Raw genomic sequence first — 22,088 nt, 5'->3', positions numbered from 1 at the left:
TCTTCTCTAGCATTGCACATCAATAAAGTTATTATTATTATTATTAAATTGAATTACGTTCGATCTGTCATTTTAATAAGCAGTTTGGTTGCATGCAGGAAGGTTTTTCAGATCCACCAAGCGTCAGTTCCATTAGCAGACTTCTTCGGGGCGGACGACCAGGGGATGACGGAAAGAAGGATTACACTATCAATGGCATATTAGGTGGCGGTAAGTGTGAACTCCTCCGTTTCGTATTCTCTCTTTACTAAGTTTCATTAACCTTCAAACCGTACACTAGTGCGAATTTGCACCACGAAAATTTTCAATTTGCTGACAGTTGCCACGGTTTATCCTCACTGCGTTAAATATGCTTTTTCATTAAATTTGAGTGATACCATTGGATTTGTGAGAAAATTACACCTCTCAGAAAAGAGTGGTTTTAAAGAAATTTTTGTTTTCTCAAGAGAGACTTGCAATTAAAAATGTCAAATCCCAATTCGCACCTGTGTACCATTAGTAGATGCTCAAGGGAGGTGTACGGTTTGAAGGTTAAACAAATTCTACGTGCACATTATGATTTATACAATTTTTCAATAAATTCCGAACGATAAATCGACATCAATTCTCAATCCGAGTATCTCTTCGCTCGATCATTATCCGCTCGCCGCTCGCGAAAAGCAAAACGAGTACGTAACAGCACGAAAGCCGCGTAAAGTTCCCATCGGACAGTCGAAGGGTTAATTACCCTTTTAGGCTGTCAGCAGCGAGAAAGAAGTCCACGCAGCGAGCCCAATAGCAAAGGCTGTGCCGGCGCGATATCGTATGAGAAATATGGAACGCAGGAGGAAGATAAAATAAAAAAAAAAAAAGAAAGAATGGAGAGACGCACGATCCATCGTCTTGAGGGGCATCAAGAGCTTTTAACCTCCGCCGGTCCCTGTGGACCCAGTTTGACGTACGCGAGCGCATATATATCGGGGCCTTAAGCGCCTCCGCTCGCCCTCGCTGTTAGGGACCAAGTTAGTCCGAACGAGCTGGCGAACCGGCGGGATTTAATCTCCGGTGGGCGTCAGCAGGATTAGCCAGGTTGCCCACACGTCCGACAAACGGATTACAGAAGTGTCAATATCTTACCGGACGCGAGATATTATCCCACGTCTCTCGTCCCATCTCTCACCGTCTTCCTCCTTCCGAGATTTCCGTGACGTGGTTTCACTCCGCGATACGTGGTCGTTCGAAGGCCTCTCAAAGATAACTTTCCGTAACGCTTCTGAATACGCAAGGAATCGTGCAATTTTTCCAACTCTGACGAATGTTTTAAGCGGATATTTTATAATCGCGATTATAGAGAATCTTTCGATGCATTTCCTTATTCTTTAAGAATATAAAATATAAAAATAATTTTATCAGTTAACTTATAATTTGTAAAAAGAAGCAAATATATATTTCTAATGTAAAATTCATGAAATAATGATTTACGTGATAGACACGTTTTTTACTATTTAAAAGTTTGAAGTTAAAAAAATTGTTATTGAGAAGTCTATTTTATTCTACATCTACTAATTGATGTTGTACGAGTTATGGAGAATTAATTATTATGTAAAGTATTACATCTTTAAAATTCAATGACGACAGTAATTAAATTTTAAAGATGAAGGTTATTTCTTTATGAATGCTACAATTGCTACAAATTACGATAAACTCGTTATATCTGGAGACACGGTTAGTGTCTCGGCGCTAAGCCATGCTCAATCGATAGGCACCACAATGATTGTTATGTAATTCTTAAATACTTGCTATTAAGCTTCTCGGTCCAGAGCTCCATTTCGTTTAAACAGAATATCCTGATTCCTAAGCCGTGGACGCGCACGATCAGCCTAGATGTTCCAAACGCGAGACGGGAATCTGTTTTCATGATTGATACAGGTAGACACGGTGGAATTAGCGGTACAGGTGTCCCAAAGTCTTAAGAAGTCAGACCGGCGAGGATGCTGCCGGGGTCGAGAAAAGATCCTTCGATCGCGGACCGTCGAGAATGTGAGGAAAGAGTCGAGAGCCAAGAGGCAAGAGTGGGCCTCAAGGCCCAGGGGCTCCGCGAGGGTCCCGCGGAGATCAAACGGGCCGCCTGCCACACGTCGACAGCGGTGCTCATCCGCGGCTCCCTGCCGTTCCTGCGACGATTCTTTAATCAATCTAGCCGAGCAAATTGGTCTTACGGAGTGCGCGCGTATCGTTTCACGTAATATTTCGCGCCAGTAATCTTTTAACACGACATTTGCATCTCGGACATGACATTGAAGTCGAGACTAAAACGCATAGTGATGGACAACGGTAAAAATATCGGCGCGGCCATAAATAACCAGAAGCACTCGATGAATTTCGAAAAATAATAATTAACGTCTTAAACCAGGGCGCGAATTTCGTCAATAAGAAGGCGCCTTTGAGGAAACGTTAACCGCGCTCCGAGCAAACCGAGGAAACCGTCAATTATAGATGCGTATCATTTTCGGCGTGGATAATTATGTACTCGTGATATGCAACTGCCGCACGCGCTTCATAATTTTTTCTCAAAATTACAACGATAGAAATCTTGTTCACTCGCCCTCGTCCTTGCCGCTCCGGACTGGTACAAAAATGAATAATTATTTAACGAGCGGGTACGTATTCGATCTCATTCACGCCGCCGTTTATTCATCATTAACCGCTTTCGCGGTCGGTATAATTGATTAACGCCGATCGGCTGAATTAAAGCGCCGGCGATGCACTTTATCCGCGCCGCAATTCACCTGTGCAAATTTCGAGATAAAAGAGTCGTCCGTCTTTCACACGCCGTAAAAATAAATAAACCCCGAAACAAACGCGGCTTTACGACTTCCTGTCATCAATATAAAACGAGAAATATTTAAGTCACTATTAAAATATTCTAAGTACCGTTATAAAGCGGATACTTTCCACGGAAATTCACTAATTTAAAAGAGTTTACAATATATCTATGTAGTAGGAATAAGATGATTTCGTGTGCAACGATTGCTAGCGAATTATCGAAATACCACGTAATACCAAACGTGGTATTATCTTACATAAAAAGAAGAGTTTTTTATCTAAAAATTTTAATTAAATACATGTTTTAAAATAATTTTATTAGAGATCAGATTATCCAAATAATTATAGCTGGAACTATAAAATTATAGTTCCAAAATTCATTGCTAGTGTCGAAATCTATAAACAGCACGTAAACTATAGATTTTTAGCGTTAACAATGAATTTTAGAACACAATCTATGTAGGGTGTTCAATCTGGTTGCTAGAATGTCGAAACTTTTTACAGTATTATTCACTATGTTTGAACGTTCTATATAATAATTCTGATAGTCCAACAAAATTATTTTAAAATTTGCATCTAGCTAAATTTTTCGATACTTCAGCAAAATCGTTCTGTATTAATCCTAATTTAACGAAAATATAGCACATACGTTAATCAAGCTGGAATATTGCTCCACTTCCATTTCGTGACATGAATTATCATAACATTAATTGATTAATTATACTTTGATGAAAAGCTAAAGCCCATGGCACAAAAAAACATAAGACAGTCAAAACATAAGTAGTAAGCAAATCGGTCAATCACAGTAGAGAGCGTAAGTTTACTGCCGTACGTTCTCCATAGTGATTGGCCAATTTGCTTACTGCTTACGTCTTACTATCTTACGTGTTTCTATGTGTTTCTAGCTTAACTTGAGCCTTTCAATTTATCTCGTTTTCCAGATAAGGGTAAATTATAATACTATCGCGCTCGGCGCTGCCGTGCAGTTGAATAACTTACGGGTGAGTCTGGCTGCCCGGCGCGGAATAGGGAGCAAGGGGGCAATCGTGATAGGGAGCACCTCTGGACGGATATACTCGTAGTATGGCGGAGGTGTCGGTCAGGGTATAGGTGTCGGCAGGCAAGCTTAGCCTGTGGCTTTCTTATTCCTTCTTATTCCGTTCCTTTGGCCTCGGCCGCCGACGAGGGATTAGCCTAATGGGTCCTGCCCACCCCCCTGCACCAATCCTCCTCTCTGCCCCCCCTCGCGCTACACACACGTGTATAATACGTATATATGTATCCTGATCCCTCTCTCACTTCATCTCTCTCTCTCTCTCTCCTCTCTCTCTTTTCTTTCTTTCTTTCTTGGATCTCGAACGCAAGATCGAACCGGCAGAATATCCGCACGATGAACAACGCCGCTAAGTGATTCACAATCAGGTTTATTGATTGTATCGACGATCGACGATCGACGATCGCTCTCATCGGAAATGCGCCGCCGACGCTCACGGGATACTGTTTTTAATGTTTAAGCACACCTCGGCGCACCGCGCCGGGATCCCTTTTCTTACGCGCTGCCGACTCGCTCTCGCATGATTCGCAATCGAATTTGCAGATTACATCGCTACGGCTCGACGTTCACATTGTTCGGCCGTCGCGAGTTGCTTCAGCGTGCTATTATCAAGCGGCGCGCGAAGAGTCAATAAGATCTCTCGAAGCCGCGATACTATCGAGATGGGGTCCTTAGTACGCTAAAAACGGTGATTTGCATGTTATATTAGTGTTACTTCGCTTTACCATGTCGGCATGGAATTGATCGCCTTGACGAGAAAAAAATTAATTTATTGCCCTCGTACAATAGCATAAAAGAGTTGAATTATTGAAAACATTTGTGTTCCTTGATAGAGTTTAAATTCCACGGCGCGTTATTTTATCGAGAAAGAGCGCTTTAATTACCCGCGTTATTATATATTGGTGTCTGTGAAAAAAAAAAAAGATTTTTGCAGAGAAACGAGATTAACTACACATCCCCTCTAATTTATTCACGACTTCCTTGCTTTATCAACGTCGCGTATCAGGCGTGATACTTTGTCGCTCCACGGTTTGTAATCCTTATCTCCGAAGAGTCGCGAAACATCGCGATTCGAGAGTCGACACATCGACGCGATGAAGAATGCGAAAGGAGTCGGTGAGCGATTACACGGGTGAGAGAAAAAGGACGCAAGGACGCGAGAAAGGGAGCAGAGGGCCGGACGTCGGGGCTGATATCAAAGCGTGTATCTAATGCGCCGCACGAATCAGGCCGCAGGCCGCAGGATCCGTGGACGCGATCCTTGTCACGCGAGCGTATAATCCTCCGAGAGCGATGTACATACCCGTATCGTACGACGTGTGTCTTTACAGGCGCGGCTTTACTCTCGGATTGAATTAAGAAGGAGTTCGGAGTTTATGCAGGATAATCCTCTCGGATTGATTGCTAATTACTTATTCTTACATTTTGTACCCGACTTATCGCGACATCTTTTTTCAAGGAAATCTGCGGGCGACAGAATCCGGGTATTACATAATTTTGATTTATAATTTTAAAAATATGAAATAACCTCTTTTCAATTTTGTATCGCTATAAAAGGATAATTGTACTAAAGTATCTGAAAATATAGCTAGCTACAAGTCTGGAAATAATTTTGTTGGACATCAAAATAATTTTGTAGAACTCAAACCGATTGCTAGAATGTCAAAACTTCATGCATTATTATTCATTATTTCATGTCTAAGATTACTATGTAATTGTTTTGATGTTCAACAAAATTATTTTCAGATCTATTTCTATTTAAATTCTTAAATACTTTAACAAAATTTTTTCCATCGCTAAGAATGGTTCAAAGCAAAGCTGAAATATTCGTTATAGTTACTATATCATCATTAACTATTGTATAAATTTTTTAATTAAAGACAATTTTATATTGAAGAATTAACACATTAACTGCGTCAGACTCTCATGTAGCTCTTCTATAATATTAACGTTTTGAATTTTATTTTATGTGTATATGAGTCTAATTTTCTAAATTTATTTTTCTTTAAAAAATATGTTTTTACACAGCAAGTTTTTACAAAGCAATTGCATTATTTCTTTGTACTATTTTTATATATATTTATTAATTATTTTCTTATAAGTGACTTTATGTCTCGAACTTCTGCAAAGAGAAATTTTTAAGTGTCGAAGAAGTTTAGTTATCAGCTTTTCTTAATCACTTAAGATGCGACTGTAACGAGGTATGAAGTGCGTAGATGCAAACTTAACGACTACATTGTCGCTTTAATTTCCTGCATCGCCTCCGTCGTTTTTTCTGAGCCACCTCACCCTTCGTTTCCAGCCATCACGACCCGCAACTCGTCGTAGTCTTCTCTTTCATTAAGCCGCGATTTAATCGGGCGCACTTTAAGAGTCGAGGCTTGCGCGCATGTTACGGAAAAATGCTAATTATATGGCAACATCGCTCGAGGACGATCAATCGATCGTTCTATAAAGGCACTTTGTACTTGGATGTTTTTGCGAACGTATTCTTGCGGCATACGTTCACAATTCGCAGGAAAATATTTTTAATATGAAACTGTTTATCGCAAAGATGATAATAGAATAAAATTTTACAATTACGCGATAAGAGGAGAGATTGTGATGCCTGGGAACATGTACTTTAGGACATATTAATTATTTTTTAACGAAAAGTAGTATAACTGATTGTGGGCAACTAACAAAATAAATTATTATTATTGCTAAAAAAATAATTAGTGAGCCCTAAAGTACAACATGTCCCTAAGTATCACAATCTCTTGATATTGAGATTAAGGATCGTTTAGAAAATAAAGAACATTTGGCTATAAAAAAATTTTTTTAATTTATTTAAAAAAATAAAAATTTTAACTCATTTCGAAACCTATTTGTTTTACATAATCATCTGGAACAATGAGATACTTGTCTTGAAACCAGTTTAAAAGATCTGACACTCTCGCGTCATAGAACTCCGCCGCTTGAGCGTTCAACCTATAGATCTGTTCTTTGTAGTTGAACTATTGTTCATTCGTACTTCAAATGAGATAGACATACATTTGAAGTCTAGCGAAAGTGAAATAGAAAAGTTTTAGTACAGCGACAAAAGAACAAGCTTTATGACGGCTTCCTTCAGTGCAGCATCGCAAAGCGTTGTCCAGTGAGAAACTGCTTCAAATAGGGGAACAAATGATAATGCTAAGTTAGGACTGTAAAGAATCTGTCTTCTCCATGACAATGCCTGCATGCCCTCACGCTACCAGGAAGACAAAGGAGCTGCTTGATGAGTTTCGTTGGAATGGTTTTGAATATCCGTCTTACAGCCCTGACTTAGCATATACCTACTGTCATTTATTTCCCTACTTGAAGCAGTTTCTTGGTGGACAACGCTTTGCAAGTGATGATGCACTGAAAAAAGTCACCATGAACTGCCTAGACACTCAGGTAGTAGAATTTTACAACACGAGAGTAAATGGTCTTAAATTGGTCTCAGGTACGACAGGTGCCTCAATTTTCAGAATGATTATGAAGTAAGATAAGATATAAGAAATTACTAAGGTGTAGATATATGTATATATACATATACGGTAACAAAATATATATATATACATATATATTTATTTATAACAATATATATATAGGTATTATCTGCATTAAAAAACTTGTATATAGTTTTTTAAATAAATTGTTCTTAAACTTTTTTGTAGCCAAATCTTTACTTTCTAAACGATTTTAAATAAAAAATTGTATAGCAAATGGTTTCAAGAAATAAAGCAAAATTTTTTATCGTGTTATTTTTCAAATCTTCAAAGACAGCAATTCAACAACGAGAAAACTAAAGAATATTGTTATATATTTTCGAAGAATTTACTCAGCAACGAGTTACCACAAATCTACTATCGATATCGAAACAAAAAAAGTCGGCGCTTTTGTATTTTTTTTAAAAAGACCACCAGCAATGCGGTTTCGAAATAATGAGCGCGGTAGCTCGTTTCATCCCGAAAGGCATTTAACCACCTCATAATTTTAGTGGTCAGGTCAATGGATAGGTCGAAATTGACCACGACGCTGTCAACGTTCACTTGAGGCATGTGTTATGAACGTAGAGAAATGTTACTCACAAGCTGATCCCCATTAAAATGCAGCTAATAAAAAAAAATGTCGAGAGCTCAGTCGTGATCGATGCACAGGACATCTATGAATTCTTTATTCCGGACTTGTGAAGGGGGTGGGGGCGCAGGGACGAATACATAATAATTCTCAGAGTCATAATCGAGAGGCGATTGTTTGTGGAGAAAGGAACGGGACTCTGGCAAATAAAAGAAAACTCTGCATCGTCATCACAACTGCCCTTACACGGACCACCAACGACGCCGACGAAGAGATCGTGTCTCGGAGAGTACCCAACGCGGCCTAATTGTAGCGGCCCGTCGTTATACCAGCGAAAACTGTCATCGAGATCGGTCTCGTACCGGACTACCGGTCTCATCCCTCTTCTTCCCTTACGCGCTCACACGCTCACGGCGCGTATACATGGGCGTTGACAGGAAGACAGACCGTGGCTCACGGATGTCAACCGCTTCGCAGGCTCATTGTTGGCGTTTTGAGGACATTTGTTACCATTTAGGGGGACCTCACACACGCATCCCGAGGACCCCCATGAGCGACGGGAGTGGGAAGGTGGTGCCGGGACTAGATTTATAACCTACGGAGGTGCGGCACCTTTTCCACCATTCAGCGGCTGATTCGACACGCGGAAAGCAAAAGGGAGGCGCAGGAAAGCAGCGGCGATCTACATGCGACAACGGATGCTGCTTATAGCTCGAGTAACCGTTGCCGCGATCCTCGCGCAGACTCCACCCCGCTTTAGAAGAACGTCAAGCCCACCAAATGTGTGTATTATATCTATGAATGTCTTGTATCTATGAATGTTGGTGTAAATGTCCCACCAGATACTCGATTTCAGATCCCTTCTACCTCGATCGCTGTGCACCGGCAAGAGAAAGATCATTCATGCATGATCGATTGCGATTTAAAGAAAACAAACTTACTATGCTAGCACCACGCTGTGGAATGGCTTAAATCTGTACTACTTTCTGATGGACGTCTCGTTGAAAACAAACTAACAGTAACATTAATACTTTTGAAGTTTCAATTCACGGTTTACTTACGAGTTATCTACGTGTCTTGATAATCGTTAAAAATAATCGTTAAAGATCAACTTCGTTTGGCAACTTTACTTTGGCATTTAACGACGTATCAAGACACGGAAATATCCCACAAACCGCATAACTTCCTTAACCGTAACATTATAACGTTATAATCTCCTACTTAGCACAGTATAACTGTTATCTATAACATGTGTTATTTAACACTATAACCGTATAAATGTAATATAACACATACTTTTGAGGCTTCCACGGTTATTTTCTTCAATGAAGTTACGTGGTTTACGGATTATTTAACATCGTTAAATGCCAAGTAATTCTGGCAATTTCTCACCTTGATGAAGGTAACGATAAGGAACTGCGTAGCTTCTTTGAAGTGTTATATTCACTCTATGTTTTATATAGTATTTATATTGTTGAGTGGAAAATTATAATATTGATATATAATGTTAGTTTATGTTTAGCGGGGCTTTATCGTCTAACAATGCGCGACGTTCCAAGAGCAAACGCCTTATCGTGAATCTTTGCCGTTAACAATAACGGCGTGAGTCATTTCGCTGTATTTACGGTAATCTCGCTTCGCGATCAACGTGTTAATCGTACAAAATGACTTCGCGTACACTTACGGCACGGCGTACGGATGTACGTGCGATCGACGAGGCGACAGTCGACGCGCGTGTACGCGCGTGTACGAGCGCAACGCACACGCAGCGGGGATGCTGACCGGCACATTTCTGGATGACGTTGCTACGAATGAGATATTTGCTCTCGACACCGCGGGACCGCCCCCCCCTCTCCCCGTAATTGATTACACGCGTCTTTTCACGCGATCTATTCACGGCCCGATCGGCCGCTTTTCATCCTCGTGAGGCCGATATTGATTGTGCCTATCAACGAAGCCAACCAAGGATGGCCCCGAGGCGCGCGCGCTCATCGACAGGATCACCTGAAAGTGAAGCTAGTAACTCACCCAACCGATGCACAACGCTTGTCGGCTCCCGCCGGGTCTTACATCATCGCTGAATGAGAGACGATAACGAAATGTAAAAATAAAATCACCTTTGCCTCGGGCACGAAGAGAATAATTCATAAACTCACAAAATTTAATGGCGTCAAGATTCTCATGTAAAGGAGCTCAGGAAGCGATGCGAGAAGAGAGAGACACGACGCGAGGGCGGTCGACGTTCCTTCGGATAGGTCAAGCTCGGGTGGTGAGCACGAAGCGGGACTTGGACACGGACTCTTGCAAACTTAATTACACACCCGGCATAATTGACATTTCCAGGCGCCGACGCGCTAACAGGACGACTGCGTGCGCGATAAAACAATGGCGTGGGCCGGGGCGATAATCTATAAAGCGTTTCATCGAGTGCCCGCCTCCCTGTCCCGACGGAGAGCGCATTCGTTCTCTCATTACAAGTCCGACATATGGGCACCTAAATGATCGCACGCATATACACACACGCGCGCATAATACTCGATCTTTCTGCTTCCCGCTCGCGCTCTCGGGCAGCTACCTTTTTTTCTTCTTTCTTCCGGCCGGTAAGAGTAGGACGAGGAAAACCGGACGGGGATCCCGAGGATCGAAGGGAGACGGGTAGAGCCCTCTGAGAGGACCGCCGATGTCAGAGGCCGCGCGAAGGAATGCTGACTCGCCGAACACCGTCGACCTGCCTCTCGAACGTCCCCACGGCGCGAGGAACACACCTGGCCACGCTCCCTGCCACCCCCGTCTCGCTGATGGCGCGGGAAAAGAAGCCGACCCCGAACGAGCCAATAATGATAATTGATAATTAGTCGCACTGATATCTTCGCTGGATAGATGCTCGACAAGCGATTGCCGCTTAAGTGAGAGCGGAAGGTGTGCCGAGATGCTTAAATAATGAAATATCAGTCAGACTGATACAGATTTCCTCTTCCTAGATTTTAGTAATTTAATTTTATAGGTTTTAAAATGCTAGTGGTAAAATGCATCAAAATCGAAGATCTAATTTAATTTGCGAGGAATATTATTATTTCAGTTTGATTGTGTTGCAAGTCCGAAAGTAATCGGCGTGCAGTCATATATCTGAAATAAATTTGTTTAAAATACATATAGATGTATTGTTCCAACATCTAATTTTACAAGCTTTTGTCTTACAATTAATTATGATATAATATGTAATCACGTATAGGGGTCCTATTTCTAATCTTACAATTAGTATTATTTAGTAATTTTACTTTCCTAAATTTCAGTAATCCTAAATGATCTGCAGGAATGTGAATATTTGTGATTATAATCGAACATATTGAGACAAGAAGAACGTTAATTATCATTAATCAGAAGCCAAAATCTGTATATAGCACAGTTATTGATATCGGATTTGTAAGACTCATTTATGCACGTTGCAATATTATACAATATTAAGTGAAAACCACCATAAAATTGAGAAGATGTTCAACACAAATAAGCGAACAAGGCCATTCGGTCAAAGCGTGCTTAAAAATACCTTTTGCGTGAATTTTACAATTTACAGTTCAAGCAAACTGTGCGCTGATTACTTCCCGGTCTTGAAACACAGTCCTAGATCAGTATTCATAGTCGGTTCTTATATTTAAATCTGTCTAAGTATAGCCTTAACATGTTATAAGCCAATTACAGAGCCGTATTTGCATCTTAAGACATTACTTAAAACAGTCTTAAAATAAAAACGAACTACGAATACAGGTTTTAAACTGAAGCTGAAGTACGTACATCACAAATTAAATTAATATGCAATTTAATATTACTGATGTTAACGAGTATCTTTTAAACACTGTAGAGAATTTGTTGCGAAAAATATCACTTTAGCCGAGATTCGAACCTTGATCTCCTTCATTCCGTGCAGATATCTTACCAATTTGACCGACGCATATAGTGTATTTAATATACTGATTAACGACATGTTCGATTACGATCGCACAAATATTCACATTCCTTTATTTGTTTGTCATTTAGGATTACTAAAATCTAGAAAAGTAAAATTAAACAATACCAAATAATACTAAATTTAGAAATAGAACCGCTTATGTGATTACATCATAACTAATTAATTTGAACACTAGTTAATTTGAAGAAACCAAAATGATATAATTTGTATAAAAAAAGAATAAATATAAATATATTAGCGAATTCAATTGGACGCACTCAGTGCGCACTGACGTATATTAAAACCGTACATAAATTGATGTAAAGATGTGTGCTTGACATAAATATGGAAACAAGTTAAACCGTGAAATCCTCAATACGTGTTATTGTATTGTTAAGTAAAATATGTTAAGTAAAGTATGTATTTTATAATTCGAAATACACACTTGCATTTACACTCAGATTAAATTAGTGTACAACAGCCTAAAAATGCATCAGTGCGTCCAATCGAATTCGCTATAAGTTCACTTTAATAACAATTTTGCAAATGTAACATAAAGAATGTAATTGAGGGGGTCCGATTATTATACGATATAGACAGACCAACTCCGGAAGGATATAATTGCATAGGTCCAATAAACTCACGTCAGCTGAGGAGAGTTAATCAAAAAATTAATTTGATAAAAATACGTTTTTAAAAAATTTTAAGATTCTCAGAAATTTTCTAATTTCATAATGTTGGAAGAGTATTGGGTATTCAAAAAAAATGCGCGCGATTTTATTGAAATATCTAAAAATTTAGTTAGATACTGATCTAAATATAATTTTGTTCGAATCATTAAAATAATTTGCAGCATTATATCATCATTATTTAAACGTTCTAATAATTATTTTGATTGTCTAATAAAATAATTTTCAGATCCGTATCGATTCTAATCATTTATTATAAAGATATGATCTTGAAGAGATTATTGGTGCGTGTCAAGAATTACGCAAAGAATTTTATGAAAATCTCAAGAATTTCTGAAATGTCTACCGTATGTAAAGTAACTTGTTCGTGCTTCGATTTCCCTATCCTCAGCATCTTTTGCGATACACGCGCGATTCACTCTCTCGCCTTAGTATCTTGAAAGGAGTACGAGGCCGAAGTCCTCGGTGCATTTTAATCGCGCAGTGCGCATCTTCTGGAAAGACGAGATAAAGGTGGTTACGTGATGAAGTGACCTTTTTCCTGCGACCGTCAAACGGCGGTGGATCTTTCGACGGGGGATCCCCTTTGGCGGCATCTTTGGCGGCTCGTCCACGTTCCTCGGTATGACAAACGGAAGAATGGGAGAATAGCTCGGAGACAAGTTGCATCTACAGACAGTAAAGGTGGCGGAACCCAGGTTTAAATTCCTGTCACCGGCCTCGTCGTCGCCACAGGTAGCGGGAGAAGGGAGACGATGGTGAACGTCGAAAGATGTCCATCGTTTTTTTTCGTAACGCACCTGAAGACGCGCGATGACTGCCAAGTGCGCGGTAGTGAGCTCAGTAACTTCTCGCGGTCTCCTGCACTACTTGTCGCATCGACATTGAAAGTCGAGCCCGTTTGTACTCAAAAATGACACTTGTACTCGACGATCCCGTTTCAAAAGGCGGGAGTACTGTTCATGTTAAAAATGGCTGCGTTCAGCAGAAAAAGCAGCTTTGCAACTGTCGTAAAATTCTTGAATATGATTGGTTTATACATTTAGATCCAGTGAGAAACTAAGGACAAGACTAATCATATTAAAAAATTGTACAACAGTTGCAAAGCTGCTTTTTCTGCTGAAATCACTTCTACAGCCAATCACTCGATCAGCACTCTGAAATTGAAATAGCAATAACTGTATTCAGCAGAAAAAATAACTTTGCAATTGTAGTATCATTCTTTAATATGATGCTTTATACACTTAGATCCAGCGAGAAAGTGAGAGCAAGGATTAAATAAAAAAACATTAAGAAGAATATATAGCGACAAAACGGATGTTACGAAATAAGATTAATAAATTAATTCTTTATAATAAAATAATAAAAACATGTTAAAAGATCTTGCGACAATTGTAAAGCTTCTTTTCTGCTGAACGTAGCAATTTTCTGTATAAAATCGACCACCATGTACCGAGATGAGAAACAAATTTAGAAACCATATTCGAATTAGCATCAGGCGAGCTCCAACGAGAAAATTATTTCTGTTAATCAATACCGTCGTGCGAAATCTCGACAGATGCCGAATATCGTACCTTTTGTCTACCTTTGCTGAAAGCCCTAAGGCGTTATTTAAGTTCGACTAGATGCCGGCGCATCCGCCTCCATATACGTAGAGGCCACGTTACGTTTTGACAAATGTAACGCCGCACAATAAATAGAATGGACTCGAGCTCAAAGGACGGCCGCTGGGTTTTCTTGTACACTCGAAAGCCGCAATCCCGTCGCCGTTAGTTTCATTCCCTGGTCGAGCGAGGTGAAAACCGCAAGGAAAGAGAGCATCCTCCATTGTTCGCCGGCAAGATTCGAGGCAGGTTCTACTGTACGCGAGGAAAATAGCAGGTCCTTCGAAAAGATATCCGTCGATTCTGCTTCGCGCGAATCGCATTCCCACAACATTACGTGAGACGACGACCGTCTCTCGATCTGGTGACGACATAACTCGTTTAACCTTTAAGTAGATAAGTGAGGTGCTTGGAACACCCCAAACAAATTTTATTTTTATAGTTATATTTTTTAACAGCATGTATAGAATTAAATTTACATTATTTTTATTTTTATGAAACAGAAGATCGTAAAAATAATTACTTTAAGACTTCTAGGAATTTTAGTTTTTTACGGATTTTTACAGGATTTTTTTAGTTTCCTTTTCCAGAATAAGACTTTTAAAATAACTAACGTATAAAATACTGTAGCCACCTATTTAAAGGTTAAACACCTGACTGCATTAATTTCTCGCCGGCACTCGTTTTTCGCTTCTCAATTAATAAACTGGGGATTCGTCAATTCAGGGCTGAGTATTTTTGCATTTAAAATGCCATTTAAAATGTAATTCTATTTAAAATGCTAAATGTAAAATACTTAAAAAAATGTATATTAAAATGTATGTAAGGAAAACCATTCTGTATTTGAAAACTATTTAAAATATCTATTTACCCATTTTACATATAAAGTGGATTCGAAAAACATTTTATATACATTTTAAATACATTTTTTTAAGTATTTTATATTTGGCATTTTCAATGATTACCCAGTCCTGTTCGTCATCATACATGAATCAATGCATCCACAGAAAAGATTTCCAGATCTAACTGCTTTAATTAATATTACTCCTTAATTAATCTATCATAAAATAATAGGATCAATATAGGAATAATTATATTTATTGTTGACAGAGGAATATTTTACTCGTAAATGAAAATTCTTAAATCTCTCTCTCTAGAATAAAATAATTCAGCACATCAGTTTTGCCTAAATATTTACTACGCAGCATCATGCGTTATAACATCCGGTAAAAATTTATTCTAAACGTAAGAAAATTTAAATTTAAATTTACATATGTTACTTTTGTCTCAAGATAATAAGTCAATCTTATTTAATTCGGGGGAAGAATTATATTGATCTAATTTTAATATCATTTTATTTTTATAAAGCTGTGATAAGATCAAATACATCAAGAATATGTTTTGTCTCATTATCAGAAATTCTTTCTGAAGAGGCGCTATAACTAAATCTGCAGTTAAATTGATGTATCTGCTCTAATTATACAGGTTAATAATTCTTTTAAGGGAAATATATAATTTAAAAAAAATTTTTTTTTGAGTTACATTAATCTTAGCTTTACGTCGAAATCATACACATTGTACTATAAACCAATCTTCTCTTTCTTGTTTAAATCCCGGATATTTCAAGGAAAAGACCTCAGGCGATCTCAATTGAACGTGAGCTCGTAAAACGCGGTTCGCAAACGAAAAATCGGCCTGAACGGCCGGCCGATCGAACGGCGCGGCGTAAGAAACAGAATTACTGTCGTCGCCGTTTAATTCCGCATCGCGGAATCGGCGATAACGCGCTGGTGTAGGTCGGCAAATAAAAGAGTAAGCTAATCCTCGTTTGTTGTCAGGATGGATTGTCGGACGTCACAACAAGCCACTCGTTGCTCATCGTCGACCGTGTGCCCCCGCGTGCGTTCGATCGAGCGATAAAATTGTGCACGAGATTAAATGTTATTTCGAAATAGATGGAACGGAGACGAGTACGAGCAGGGAAAGCACGACGTTGTCCGTCTTGGATCGCGGACAATGGTTCGCGGGAACGCTCGATTGAGCGACAATGGGACGATTGTGGGACAATAAGGGAGGGAATCGACTTAGGAGTAAATATTTGGCAAAGGTAGCCCGGTCAGTTTCTGCCGATAGTCTCACGTGTTTGTGTATATGTGTTTTCTTTTTCTCTCGTTTATATAGTAGGAAAATGAACGCACGAGCTCCTGGTTCTCTCAGCCAAATAGTTATCAATGGCACGAAGGTATCGCATAGAAATGTTTACGGGACGAAGTGCTGAATGCGAGGATATTACGAGGTTCACAGAATCTTTGAGGAGGATTTAATTCTAAGTATCGAATGGTTGAGCAACGATGAAACGAAGGGATGACGTTATTGTCCTGGAAAAGACTGGGGGCCTTTTATAGGAAATAAGTTTCAAGAAGTGAAGATTAACTTGATAAGTGGCCGTACATTTAAACGGTAGAAAGTGCTCGTACACTCAAATTCTGCGAAGAATAAGATGAATATTTCCAAGAAGAGATTATCAATTTTTTTAGGCTAATAAAATGTATGTACAATTATACATAGAAAGAACAATTTTGCCAAAGTATCTGCTGTAAAAAATGTTGATGTTCTAATGATCAGCTTAAGCATTCTATTATTTATTTTTTTTCCAATTAGTTATTTGATGATCCAATAAAATTATTTTCAGACTGATATCTAGCTAAATTTTTAGATTCTTCAGTAAACGTTCTTTCCGTGTAAATACACTAAAAAAATATACTTAAATTTCTACTTGTTTTTCTCAGTCTAGAAAAACTCTCGTAGAAAAGAGAAGAAAAAAGAATTTATTGTTGGGATGCACTTGCAAAGTTCATCTTTTTTAAATTAATTATTCTACAGAGACAATGTCTCCTATAATTTTCGTAACAATAAACGATAAATTTTTGTGGAGAGAGCGGAAGATTATTATATCATCAATAAATTCTTCAAAGAGCAACCAACTCCGCTGAGAAAAGTGGTTGATCATAAAACATATCAAAACTATGAAAACGAGACAAGATGGCGGTGAACATGGTGGTAACCATTGCTTGCTTTTTACGAGCACTTTATGGATGCTTTAATGACTGCGGTATATGTAGTGTACATGTGAACGTATGCAGAACGCATAATGTTACTCGTGCAAGCAGATAGATTGAGAAGGCTTTAAATCGGAACGTCAGAATTTTTGTTATATTCACATAAAATTGATAGATGAATATAGACTTTTCGATTTATTTCAATCGATTTAATTAGCTAAAACATCAAATAGATATGAAATGAAATATTTTTATTAATGATCATATACTGGAACTTTTTTTTTAAATATTAGGTGAAACGTTGAATTCAATCATAGGAAACAATTAAACCGTAGGAAATACAATGGCGATGTATTGGGACTTTTTTCTGAAATATTAGGTGAAATGAGTTGAATTCAATCATAGGAAACAATTAAGCCGTAGGAAATACGATGACTGTGCAGAATAGCCGTCGTTGGATACGCGTATTATACAAATGATGATCATCGTCTCATCAATATCCCATTCAGAGAAAGAGGCGAGTTCATCGACGATGTAACGGCGGGTTTGAGTGACAGAGCGTCTTTCTCGACGATTTATCGATTAGCAGTGACGGCCGTTTTAACACCAATTAATAATCGCTGCGAATTTTAAAGGATCGTCATCGTTTCGTCATTGCGAAAGCTTTCCCGGTACGCTCTTAATTTGTGAATCGTTTGTAAAAGGAATTTGACTTTGCATGTTGTTTGCCAATTTATATTTTTCGAACGAAAATAATTGATGATATAAGAAAACTAGGAAATTTTTTTATTTTAAGGACAATAAAATATCGATTTGATACTGAAAAACTTTGTAACAATAACTTGCATTTATAAAGAGACATGTGAAATATGTAATAATACGACATATAAAGCGCATATCCACCAAAATGAAGAACTTTCTATTGTTGTTAGAAACAAGCGAATTATAGCAACTAGTAGATATATTTGCCTCTACCGAATAAAATTTTTACGAAGTTTACGGAAACAGAAAACAGAAACACATGCTTCTCTATGTTCCTTTGATGAATACACATCTGTAGGAACACATGATGCATTTTTTTCTACTGGATTGTCTGCGTTTCAGTAAATTACTAGAAATTCTGCGTTCTGTGTGGTGTAATTCTAATAATTTATTAAAACGCAAGATATTTAGCAAGAAAAATACATCGTGTGCCGTAGCTTTATATATTTTAAATGTAATTTAATTAAATTATTATACATTTAAGTAAATGTAATTTAATTAAATTATTATACATTTAAGTAAATTATATTATTGTAAATATATTATATAATTGTAAATGTAACATGTTATATTAATGTTTTTGTTTATTAATAACTGCGAAATTAAGACAAGATTAATTGCAAGAGATACCTATATCATAATCTCGGAGTTTCGACAATTAGTAAAAAATACTTCTCGATAAGTCATTCGACATAATATGTCAATTTCTATAATTTCTAGAATGTTTTAAATACTTTTCTCTGAATTTCTTAAATGTAACAATGATTGTCACTTTTACGGTCCAGCAGGTCGCTGCGGTGATGACTCTGAGACGGAAAGCGAGCCGGGCATTCAATTGAAGCGAAAGCAACGCAGAAGCAGAACGACGTTCACCAGTGAGCAGCTCGAACAGCTGGAAGCTGCGTTCCAACGAGCTCAATATCCAGATGTTTACTCCAGAGAGGAATTAGCCCAGAGAACTGGACTGACGGAGGCGAGGATTCAGGTGAGTATCGCGTGATGTTAGCTAACGTTAACGTAAAATATATCACATCATTCATGAACACAATTCGAACAGAATTTCTGATTATCCAATCTTAATTATCTTTTCACCAATTATTATTAGAAACGATTAAAAAAATATGCCTTAAATTAAGATCAAAATATTTTCGATAAAATTATTTTGCTAACGAAGATTCTGTAAAGTATTTATGTAACGCTGATTACAATTCAAGTATGAAGCAAAGAACAGACGTAGAAATTCGAGGAAGCAATAAAAGCCGGGATATTGCTTGCGCTATACACTATATATAGCGTGAGTAAAAAACGTTAATGCCTTTATCACGATTACCGTCAAATCGATTTCATCGAAAAGGTGCTACCGCCAAGTGTCATGTACACCGTTTTAGGTGTGGTTCAGCAATCGCAGGGCGCGACTCCGCAAACACAACGGCAGCTTACAGCACCCGGTGACTAACCTGCAGTTGACGACCTGCCAATACGCCGCGGCTAGTCACGAACTCGTACAGATTCCGCAGGTGTCGCAGATGCCGAGCGGAATACCACAGGTACCCACCACGTTGCATCACAGCCCGACGACGCTTCACCAGGCGCCTAGCAGCGTTCATCAAGTCCCCGGCAGCACCGCTGTCGCCCAAATGGCGAGTACAATGGCTCAGGTACCCACCACGATGAGCAGCGCCCTTCAGGGACACGCAGTCACCATTTCCGGTCATATCGGCTCTCTTCCTGCACACGCAGCCTCCGTCCAACTCGCGCAGGTATCAGCAATGCAACCACCCGCCGCGCACGGTGCGCCGTCGCTTTCGCACAATGCCGGTGAGTACTTCATAAGATCTTACGAGTTACTGGGTTTTCTTGGAAGAAGAGTCAGAAAACTATACTAGGTATAGGCAGTATAGGGCTGTGTTCTACTTGATGCTCGCAACACTCTTGAAATCATTTCAGCCTTATTGTTTACCAAATATGTTAAACAAAAACAAACACCCTAAGATACCTTCATGTTTTTTTAAATCCCTACAATAAACTCTGATATATTAATAAATATGGGCTGCAAATGTTTGAATTTGAAATACATTAAAGTGCCAAAGTATAATGAATGCCTAAATTCAAAATCTTACGTCTGCGATTCCGCCAAGATATGATAACGTCTATTTTGTCTTTGACTTTTAGGTAACACTGATTGGTCCAGGACACAGCTTGGCTGGGGACAATTCAATCATTTTCAGAGCAGCGACTACGGCAGTCATCAGCACGGGAGTTCGCAGAGTGCTCAATCTTCGAATACTCCGAATACGGCGGGGACAATGCCAGAATGGTATGACCAAGGCTACGATTATGCTCAGCACACTCAGCTTAATTATCATCGTAGCATGGGTGGAATATTTTAACCAATCAGTCGATTAGTTAATCTCTGTTATATACAGAGGTTAATTATCTATACACTGTAAAAAGTGTTTAAAATATTTTCGTTTAAAACATCTTTGCAAAACAAAAGTTTAATAATAAGAGATGTTTCAATTTTAAATGTTTTAAATTCAAACACATAGTGTTTTGTTTATTATGAAACGTTTAAAATTAAAATATCTTTAAGCGTTTAAAAAACGGAGACAAGTATAAAACATTTTTATATATATATATACATACAGGGTGTCTCGCAATTTTTTGCCAGGGCGCTTTTGTGCTTCCCGAGAGTATCTTTGCCCACAAAAATACCTCTTGAAAAATCCGCCGTTCAGAACCGGCATTAAAACTGTAGGTCATGCTCGTGACAATTGAATAATCAGCGTGCACAATATGAGAGAGATGTAACACAGGCCAGAGATTTAACGTAAGTAGAAGAGAGAAATAGAAGTTATGTATTTTAGAATATAATTATTATATTCTGTATATAAATGTATAAAAATAAGTTAAGTAAAAACAGATGTAAAAATAAATTACTATAAATTATTATATTCTTTACATATATAGTTATATAGATTCTTTATCAATCTATGTAATCCTATATATATATTTTTTATTCCCTTTCCTGAAGTTTTAAAATAATACAATCTGATGTCAACAACCTATTAGACAATTTGTTATATTAATGACAGTAAATAATAAAATTAATAGTTTCCTGTTAAAATAACGCTATAACACTTTACAAATAATATTATTGCAATTATTTATTTTATTATTAAGAGTTGTCATTAAAATAAAATCATATGCAGAAAACGGAATACTTATAATTTATCAAATCATAAAATTCACGATAACATGATCTTATTTGCTACATATTAATATTTTCTTCTTCCTTGCTTAGTTACAAATTACATTCTTTATTTTAAGAGTAATCAGCATTTAACGATATTATTTAGCAATAAAGCTTGAGAACAAGGGAAAAGTTTTTCCTTTGCAGAATGAAATTCGAGTTTATTATTTCAATATTATTATCGTTTTATTGTCACTTCGGTTATTCATTATTGTCTAGACAAACACATAGTACTTTAAGTCGTAAAGTTAAAGAGAACTCGACAGAGACTTATATGTCATCCACAGCAATGATAGACCGATGATGCCGCGACATCGAGCGTATTTCGATTGTATACGTGTAATACCACATACATGTTACACAACGACGTTTCTAACAATATTTAAATGAGATACAATGTGGAGATTAGGATGAAACTGAATTCGCGTTATCGCCATTGAGCTCGCAAGCTCTCTGAGCACTAATCTGGCATTTACATCATACATGTTACTACGCTCACGGAGATTATTTCCTGGCTTCGTCGATCTTGCACGCATGTGTGCGAACGATCGAGAGTCTCACGGCTGTAATCATAGGACTTCGAGAAAATAATGAAAATGACGAGACAATATTCGTAGACGAGGAACGAGGATGGCACCGCAAACGGGTGCTATATATCTTAGTTCGTTACCTGAAAAATGCTTGCCACTTTCCTTGTTTTCCTGTTTTAAAGTCTTTGAACGCTTCTGTGAGTGCAACGTTCTTAATTAAATTTATTATAAAAAAGACATTCGTGTAATAATGCCATTTGTAAAAATGGAAATTGTTAATTCAGATATATATAGATTGTA

General features: G+C 38.1%; 1 protein-coding gene across 1 annotated transcript in view; it reads left to right on the top strand.

Annotated features, from left to right (window-relative positions):
* LOC108724885 (protein gooseberry-neuro) overlaps positions 1–20,395 on the top strand; it is a 28,967-nt gene extending 8,572 nt beyond the window's left edge. The window contains exons 3-6 of the mRNA XM_018451579.1: positions 99–210; positions 18,794–18,990; positions 19,394–19,823; positions 20,178–20,395. Coding sequence (XP_018307081.1) covers positions 99–210; positions 18,794–18,990; positions 19,394–19,823; positions 20,178–20,395 — 957 coding nt within the window. The remainder of the gene's footprint in view (positions 1–98; positions 211–18,793; positions 18,991–19,393; positions 19,824–20,177) is intronic.
* The last annotated feature ends 1,693 nt before the right edge of the window (positions 20,396–22,088 follow it).

The sequence above is a fragment of the Mycetomoellerius zeteki genome, unplaced genomic scaffold (genome assembly GCF_001594055.1).
Source record: "Mycetomoellerius zeteki isolate Tzet28-1 unplaced genomic scaffold, Tzet1.0 scaffold312, whole genome shotgun sequence".
NCBI lineage: Eukaryota > Metazoa > Arthropoda > Insecta > Hymenoptera > Formicidae > Mycetomoellerius > Mycetomoellerius zeteki.
Note: the sequence above shows the minus strand (reverse complement) of the source record. Positions and strands in the feature narration are given on the sequence as shown.